At 36.0% G+C, this 9,352-nt stretch overlaps 1 protein-coding gene across 1 annotated transcript; it reads right to left on the bottom strand.

Annotated features, from left to right (window-relative positions):
- Positions 1 to 2,629: 2,629 nt before the first annotated feature.
- Positions 2,630 to 3,980, bottom strand: LOC133204449 (tyramine/octopamine receptor-like). Its single transcript, XM_061340175.1, has one exon. The coding sequence runs from the start codon at positions 3,810 to 3,812 to the stop codon at positions 2,844 to 2,846; it is 969 nt and encodes a 322-aa protein (XP_061196159.1). The 5' UTR covers positions 3,813 to 3,980; the 3' UTR covers positions 2,630 to 2,843.
- Between the last annotated feature and the right edge of the window lie 5,372 nt (positions 3,981 to 9,352).

Raw genomic sequence — 9,352 nt, 5'->3', positions numbered from 1 at the left:
CCCTTTTGATGTTGTAAGGTCGAGCACAGGTTAATTCAAGGATTTGGACAGTAAATTAGGGTTTGGTTGTTTTTTTTTAATTTAGCTTGTCAGATAATTTTGGGAAGTTGCCCCCCCCCCCCCTCCCCCAAGTTTTGGTCAGTGTAGTTTTTTTTTTTTTTTTTTTTTTTTTTTTTGCTTGTCAGATTTTTTTGAGAACATTTACCCCCCCCCCCCCACTTTTGAAACCGTTGCTTCGCCTGTGTGGCGCAGTGGTTAGAGCGTCTGCTCTAGAGTCGCGGAGTAAGGAGCTGAAAGCATTAGTGCAAGATACCAGAGGAGGGTATTTCCTGTATAATAATATTGGATATTATTTGAATTGCTGATATCACATTTTTGGTATTTGTTTCTGTTTTAAGACATTTTGAAAATATTTTAAAATCACAAGATAATACTGAGTATAAATATTTTTATATATTTTACAGCAAGGTACGTGATAAGATATTCCTGGAACCTCTCGTTCTGACCTTAATAATTAGATTAATAAATCAATTGAAATAAAAGGAAACTCTTTAATAATACTTTAACGCTTTTTACCCTTTACGAGGGTTGTCCCAAAAAGTCGTAAACAGGGAAAAGAATTTATTTTCTCTTTGCTAAATTAAATTTCTTTTCTTGTCATAATAAAAAACAACATTTTATGATCACGAGTTTCAAGTTTGATGATAATAATTCAATTAATAAGAAAGTAATGTAGAAATGAAGAAAGCATGCAAGTGTACATCGGCGCACGAAAGCAAGCGTGATGTACGTCTCATAACGTCATGCATTACACGCATTCGCAGCAAACTCAATTCTAACAACACTGAAAATTATGACACCAATCCTCCGTCTCTGCTGCCATTTATGTGAAAATTTGACATATTACTAAGATTTCGTTTCTGGTTTCACTGATATAAATTTGAGTTTTATGTTCTGCATATTACTAGAAAAACAAATGAAATTGGAATAGTAACATACGTAAATTATTACCATGAAAGATATTTATTTAAGAATTCACTCTTTAAAGGAACATTGAATAAATTATGGCTATGGAAAATTTGGTTTGTATGGGTTGAATGTTTACAAAGTTATAAACATTGTCTACGACTTTATGGGACAACCCTCGTATATTGGTGAACTTTTTATGTACATGTATTTAAGACAACCGACGGAAAATCGAAAAATGGTGTGTGTGTGTGTGTTTCAAGAAATATAAAAGTATATTTATTACGCAATTCTGCGATTCTCGGAAGGGGGGTACTCCATGTATATTGTGTTATTATTATACTATGGTTAAAAATTTTATTACAGAAACAAACGCCTGTTATTACGGCTCCAACCCTCACTGGATTGGAGACAAGGTGTTTGCCATAGTAATCCATAAGGTCACTTCTTTTGAACCCAACGGAATGGCCTAAAATTCAATACTATGTTACCATGGCGTTTGGTGTATCAGAGTGAAAGTATTACTTAATGGTCAAGGTCACTGGTCAATGAAATATTGAAAACTCTGTTCGGGATACAAGTTTGGAAGGACTGACCTTGTTGTTGAAAACTTAACATACTAGTAATGCTGATGTAACGTCAGAACAGATCAATTCACTGATTGAAATTTACATTCGTATCCAGCCTATATCTTTATAATCTTAGAATAGAATGGTTGCTGAGCATGTAAATAATGCCGTGATTTTCTCACAAGATAATATCTCACAGTTCAAGGACACAGGCCGATGATACTATGTACTGAAAAATCGCAGCATTATCTTTTGTTCCCTGCATTTTAACCTTTCGGATAGTGCTGCCAATGTCCAAAGTTAGATTTGACCTCGACTCAAAATTATATCTCAAAGATCGAAGGCAATATTTTTATGACCATTGATTTAAGAACAATTACTTTTAAATTGTTACCACTAGCATTGGAGATGACCTCCTCAGTGTGAATTCCATCAAGGTCAAATAATGCTAAGGGTATGGTTCTTTCTCAGTGAAAAAAGAAATGTATTTGTACTGACAATTGCAAACTTTTCTTATTTGATAATCATAAGGAAAATGCATCGTTTATATAACGTATATATGTAGGATTTTTATAAGCGAAGTTGAAACTATCAATTAATTTTTGCAAACACTGATAAAACATCTGCTACATTTGTTGATAGAATTTTCTTTTTAAATACATGTTTTATTTATTTATTTATTTTGCAATTACTAGACAATATTGAATCTATTAAATCATTGGAACAACTCAATTTTTTGTTTCTCTAGAACCCCATCGCAAAATGTTTGTTTTATAACTTCTATATACATTTTCAGTTAATTGGCAAAAATCTATAATAAGAAATGGTACAAAACTAAAATAAAATATTTTTTGTTTGTATGAAAAGGTCTAATGTGGTAGCCTTTCTAATAAAATGACCAAAACCCTTACAATGTACAGACGACATTTTCTAAGCAGTACCAAAGCCTTAAAAATGTTCAGACATATTGGACAGAATACCAAAACCCTTACAACACACAGACATATTTGACAGAGTACCAAAACCCTTACAATTTAAACAAATATTGGACAGAGATACAAAACCTCACCATTTATAATTATACTGGATAGAGTCACAAAACCTTACAATGTACAGACCTATACATTGGACAAAATACTAAAACCCTTATCAAAATGTACTGACATATTGGACGGAGTACCAAAACCCTAACAATGTACAGATATATTGGACGGCAAGTGCAAAATTCGTCTTCATGTTTCCACCAAGACAGCTATACACGTATTATCTTTATGCAGTAACCAAATCATAATATCACTCTACAGTATATTAAACTGGTGTGATTGAGCTTGAGACAGCCAAACTCTCCTCACTAACACCCACTCCACACCGCAGCAAGTAAGTAAACGCTTTCCGGAACATCGCATTTTTCAGTCCGAATATAACCCAGTTCAGCCCCGAGTTGACCAGTCCCATTACAGATAGAAATTTTCTGATGGTCATCATTGTTGTGTTGTTCTCAAGAAATAGTGTGTCAAATATCACAACGATTAGATACGGACCCCAGCAGATGGCAAAGGCTCCCAGTAGAAGAATCATAATTTTGGTCTTTCTGTATGACTTGCTGGTAATCCTATGGCGGTCGCCGTGACGCTGGATAGGCTTGTCACAAATTTTAAACTGTCTCCATGCTGTTTTCACGACCTTAATGTACATAAAAAAGTTTACCACTATAGATGACGTGAAATAGATGAACATGATGCTCTTGAAAGCCTTTGGCCAAATCCACAATATATCACAAGGCACATTCTCTTCCCATTGGTTCCAACCGAGAAGTGGAAGCGAGGCAAGTAATATTGACAACAACCAGCACATCACAATTACTGTCGATAAGGATTTCCAAGTACATATCGCAGCGTGATGTAAAGGATGGACTACAGCGATGTATCGCTCCAATGATATTGCAAAGAGGTTCATAACGGATGCTCCGAGAAGCATATCGGACAGGGAGTGGCGGATCAAGCAGAAATACTTTTGTCGAGCAAGTTCTGGGTTAGATAGAAAGACAAGGTCATAAGGAATAAGGACAAGACCGATAAGAAGATCCGATACGGCAAGGTTTCCAACCAAAATATAAATTCGTTTACGGAGACGATGAAACCTCAGCAGACTAATGATGATTAGGAGGTTTCCAACGATGATCGGACCGATGATACTACACTCCACAACAAAATAGGTCTTGACCAAGGATTCGTAAGGAATATGCGTTATATTCCTCCACTCCTCGACTGCCGTCATCTTGTTGCCAATCCAGCGTAGAAATAATCAAATTCCTAAGTTGTCATGATTAATATCATTAATTGCAAGGTATCGATTCCATCAAAGATACTTGTAAAATGAGGCATGTTTACAGTGAAGTTTTAGAGACAATTACGGTATTGTGGCTGAAGGCATGCAATCAGTAATAATGGACATCATCCGCTGTTCCCTGTCATAACAAACGCGTTGGGAGAGCATTTTAATTGATACGCTACATAACGTATGTGTGGGCCATGGACAAGGTGTCAGTGGGTGGCAGTTGTAACAGTTGGTTTTAAAATTAAAATGAACTTATAACATAGACTAGAATATGTTAATAACAAGTCTATAAACCTAGATGAATTACATGCGTCTGACAAGAAACCCAACGAAAATAACATAATTGTATTGCATTTGAAGTGTTTGTTTTTCTTCATGTGTTTGATGGTGTCTGTATTCCCAGAAGATTCTTTATATGATAATCTTTGTCAATTCAAACTTTATTTCAGAACTCTGATTGCCTTGGGGAATGTTCTCTGTGATATAGAGCGTCACATGACCGATAATAGCTTTATAAAACTCATTGCCGCAAGGTTTCGCTAGTGACTGGGAACGAACGATGGCTGCTTGTGGTCCAGAGGCCAAGAGGTCAGAAATCTACTGGGTTTTGATACGTTTCTGACGATGATCAGGAATTTAATTACATGTCATTATAGCCTGGGACTCTGGATATTGACCCAGGTACTGACTAGAATTCGAAACTATCTTAGTAAAGAGGATTCGCCGAATTTGGAGGTCTGGTGCCAATCTTGAGAGACCTTGTGATACAGCTTAATTACTCCCTCGCCGAATCCTGAAGATAAATAATGAATCACACCAGTCTAACAAAATTCATATGCTTAAAATATGGCCCAACAAATTTTCAGCCAGCATCCGTTGGCCATAGACCTTGCCCTAATCACATTGATCTAACTTGTTGATAAATATGCAATAACATTAAAGCCCAGGTTTCATATACATAATGGTTTTCTCATTTCTTTTAACAAAGTAAAGCATTTTTGATTTGATTTAAAAATTTTGATTCGAAGAAGATATATTTCGGATAAGAGAAATTCTGATTTCATGATAAAAGGTCGCAGTAGCAGAATCGACAGAATCGGTCAAAACTTTGTCAACACTGGTCTACATCAGGGGGATTTTTACGAGTGTAAACGATATCTGAGGTAGCTACCTGAACATACAGTACTACACCTCACGGTACAGAGACTTTTTCATGTGCGGATCTAGAGGGGGGGTTCGGACCCCCCCCCCCCTGGAATTTATAAAAAGTATATACTGAAGCAAATAAAAAATGACCTTGGACCCCCCCCCCCGGAAAACGTTGACTCCACCCTCGCCACCATGAAATAGGTGTTTTTCACGTTTGGAACATGGAATTTACCTAAGAAATTTTCTTAGTTTATTGCGTTTGGGATGGGAATTTAGTTTTTTATTTTGTTTGTCAAGAAATTTTTGGGTTAGAATTTTTTTTGACTGGGATGCCCCCCCCCCCCCCCCGGAAAAAAAATTCCTGGATCCGCGCCTGTTTTTTTACGCTTCCCTACCAAACATTTATATCACACACGTTTTGCTGTAAAAACAATGTGTTCTGCGATATTGTATCTGACTGAACCATGGTATTAAAGTCATTAATATTTGCATTTTTTCTCCTTGTACTCCCAAATTTATCATAAATAAATGAATTTAAAAAAATTGGCTATGATAAATTTTCTGATACTCGGAACACTCACTTGTGACACTACAGTAAAACTCGGTTATAAGGAACTCTAACGGTTGATTCGATCAAGAACATATTCTACGTAAGAACAAATTCTAAACCAAGGCAGGCTACTGACAAATAAGTTGATAATGAAGAGTATTGACATTTTTTTGTTTAAAGTCAACATTTTTTCAATTTCTATGGTTGATACAATGACCTTGTTAGGTAACTTGAGTCACTCAGGTAACTTCTGATATCTGTTTTTGTCCATCTTCGTGCGTCACCCGTCGTTTTTTAGCATTTGAACATTTTCAGCTTTTTCTCTGGAACCGCTGAGCCATTTTCAACCAATTTGGGCATATGACATCTATGGATGAAGGGAAATAAAAATTTTGAATTTCAAGATCCCCTGGGGCCTGAGGGGTGAGGTTAAAGTCATCAAAATTAATGTCTCTTTCAAAATTCTTAAATTCATTGCCCCTAGGCCAGAGGTTCTGGTGTTAGGTCGGGGCTCTTGATTATATAGTGAAAATGCGCAAATTCTTTGAAAATCTTAATCTTTGTATTAAGCAAACAAGCAAAGTGCAAGATTATGATGAACAAAGGGTGCCTCTTTCAAAATTGTTAAATTCATGGCCCCGTGGTCAGGGATTTTGCATGGTGTTAGGACTGTGCTCTCTTCTGCGCTCTCTTGATCACATAGTAAAAATGCATAAATTATTTGAAAATCCTCCGTTTACCCGATCAAAAAATCAGTCAATATTGGAAACAGATTGCTCCATGGCACTTGATCCCACTTCTTATGTTTTTTGGGGTCTGTGTTTACCCTAAATCTGTATTGTTTGATTGGACTTTTGAGCATGATCTTCACATTCCATTTACCTACATTTGGATATCAAAGCGACAAAGGTGGGGGGATCTAAGGAGGGTGACGCTTTTTAGTTAAAATCTAAAACAGAACAAAATCAATCAAAAAGAGAAATATTCCTAGTCAGGGATTCACAGCAATAGCTAGTCAATAAAAAAAAAAGAAAAAAAAGAATATCTATTGTTGATGTGTATGATTCAATAACCAAGCGTTGAACGCTAATTCAACTGAGAGTATTGCATTAGCAATACTAGTCCCCTACCGGCAAGTGTAATCTGGTTCCCGTTAAAAAGTGAAAATGCCATAATTCCGTCAAAAGTCAAAGAAGAGGAACGAAATGCAGACTTGATCTATAACTCATCAAGGTAAAGTCACATACCAAAAATCAGCTCAATATCTGCAAGCATTTAGAGAAAAATTGCAGAAAACCCCGAAAAATTGAAAAGGTCATAATTCCGTCAAAAATCATTGAAGCGGAACGAAGTGCAAACTTGATCTGTAACTCATCAAGATACACTCACATACCAAAAACCAGCTCGATATCTGCAAGGGTTTAGAAAAAGTGTGGAAAACCAAGTGGGACAGACTGACAGACAGACAGAGGGACAGCTAGACAGCTAGACGGACGGAGAGACTCAGAGGAAACCTATAGTCCCCTCCGGTTTCCCCGGTAGGGGACTAATAATCGCCTGCTCCCAGGCTAGCTTCTATTCCTCAGAAAGGCCAAATAAAAGGAACTTTTCACTTTTTATTGTCTCCACTTGTCTTGGACTCTTTCCTGAAATAAAATTATAAACAATGTATTAGACAAGCTTTTTAGTGTCATGTTTTCTCATTATGAAGTTTCAGCGGCTAATGTAAATATTCTGCTATATTTTTCCACTTATTTTTAATACCAATACACCACTTATCTAAAATAGTATTAATATTTCATCTGTTCTGTTTTAGATTTCTTTCCGTTAAATTTATACACAGCATTGTATTTTATTTGAACGGGTTCTTACACTAACATTCATAAAATAAGCAGAAACAGCAAAGTTGAAAAAAAAAAATGAACATTGCCTTTCTGATATGGCATTGCTAAGACAATCTGTGTTTGAGAGAAATTTGTATATACGCCAAATACAGCAGGCTAATATAGAGGCCGTGTGTACCATTATTTGTTGTTCTAGACTGATATTGATGTTAGAAAAATGGCTAAATGGTTCTGTAATAGATCTAAAAGCCTTTTAACAAATTTCTAAGCCCCTAACGTTTTAGCAACCCATTTATCCTCTCAACATAAATTTGTTACCATGGAGTCCTTATTACATAATTTTCCTCGCTATATTTCTGTTTATACATACATGTACTTACAAGTGACCTAGCGCTTCCAAGCAGGCATACATACAAGGGAAAAAAGAATGCAAAAGCTAGAAACACATAAAATGTGGGTTCCCAGTGCATGCAATCCGCATTTTATCTGCTCTAGATAAAATGCACTCAGTTTTTATCAGAAGTTGAACTACGGGTATTTGTGGACAGGACCCTTTGAGACTTAATTTTTGTCCAAGTCATGTTAATAATGTGTTCCGTGTGATAATTCTGGGAAACTCTTAAACGATTACCCTAAACAAAATATACACAGTAACCGATTGTTCAAAGATAGATCGTCTGTGTACAGGTGTATATTTTTAATAGATCCGTTCATATAAAATGCATTGTAAATATATCAGAAAAATAATTTTTCATAAAATAGAAAACAGCTCAGAGTGTATACATGGGAGTTGTGAAGAACTTGTAATCGGACCCAGGTATACAACAAGATGTCCGCTCAGATATTATAGGATTTAGTACCCTACCCTCCCCTCCCACCCTCTCTACCTCTGCAACACTGATAGGTTCTGTGTAAACGAGTGTATTGCACACCTGATTACTTTTATTTATTTACATTTGCAAATATTTTTCTTAGATGAACCTATAGAAGAGAAAATATGTTCAATTCTGTATGAACTTATTTGGGGGTCAGAGGTCATGGCGTGACCGAATCACACAGCGAGACGATATCTTGTCTACATATTTCTGTCACAGTGACACTGGTTTCGGAACTTCTGAACCGTCAAAGCGATGAAAAAGATAAAATTATTGAAACATATATTTTTTTTTCGTTCAACAAATGATCGTTACATCTTTCTTCGGTGTGAAGAATGTTTCTAATTAGCCTAAAATCACGCTTACCTTTTTAACCCGAAATTCCTTTGAAGGTATGTAAACTGAAGACGATAGCACCGCTTTTGACTTTATATATAAAGAACTCGTACAATAATAGTAAGATAATTCCCAGTAGCTATCATTGTTTTTTCATTATGAACAGATATTTCCTGAACTGGACTGCTAAACATCAATGTAAGTATTCAAATGTTGGAGCGAGGCGAACTCTCAAGACCAAACAACTTCTAGGTCATTGCGCGTCACAACATAGCAATACGGCGGGCCGTTCGTGTAATAAATGCAGTTCTATTCAGAATATTCGTCTCAAATGTAAATAAAAGTAATAAACAACAATGTTAAAAAGTTCACTGGGAAATGAACTTGGTTGGTACGTGATCAAATCTTCTGAGAAGCCCTTCGGGCTTCACAGGATTTGATCACGTGACCAACCAAGTTCATTTCCCAGAGAACTTTTTAACATTGTTGTTTATTTCTTATGTAATTTGTCCAACGGACAGTGGTAAGCATTCCAAAAGTATCACTATAGAATAGAATAGAATAGAATAGAATTTATTTGCCAATCATGGTCCCACTGGGGACATAACATAGATACAAGCATAATTTGTAACACTCAAGAGGACAAAAAAAATACATGAACATACAGCAATACAGAACATAAAAATACTAGATGTTGAGTCTAAGCAAAACAGAGTTGATGAATAA

The sequence above is a fragment of the Saccostrea echinata genome, unplaced genomic scaffold (genome assembly GCF_033153115.1).
Source record: "Saccostrea echinata isolate AGI-Se365-2 ecotype Australia unplaced genomic scaffold, CSIRO_AGI_Sech_v1 ptg000053l, whole genome shotgun sequence".
NCBI lineage: Eukaryota > Metazoa > Mollusca > Bivalvia > Ostreida > Ostreidae > Saccostrea > Saccostrea echinata.
This window is presented reverse-complemented; position numbering and strand designations above follow the sequence as displayed.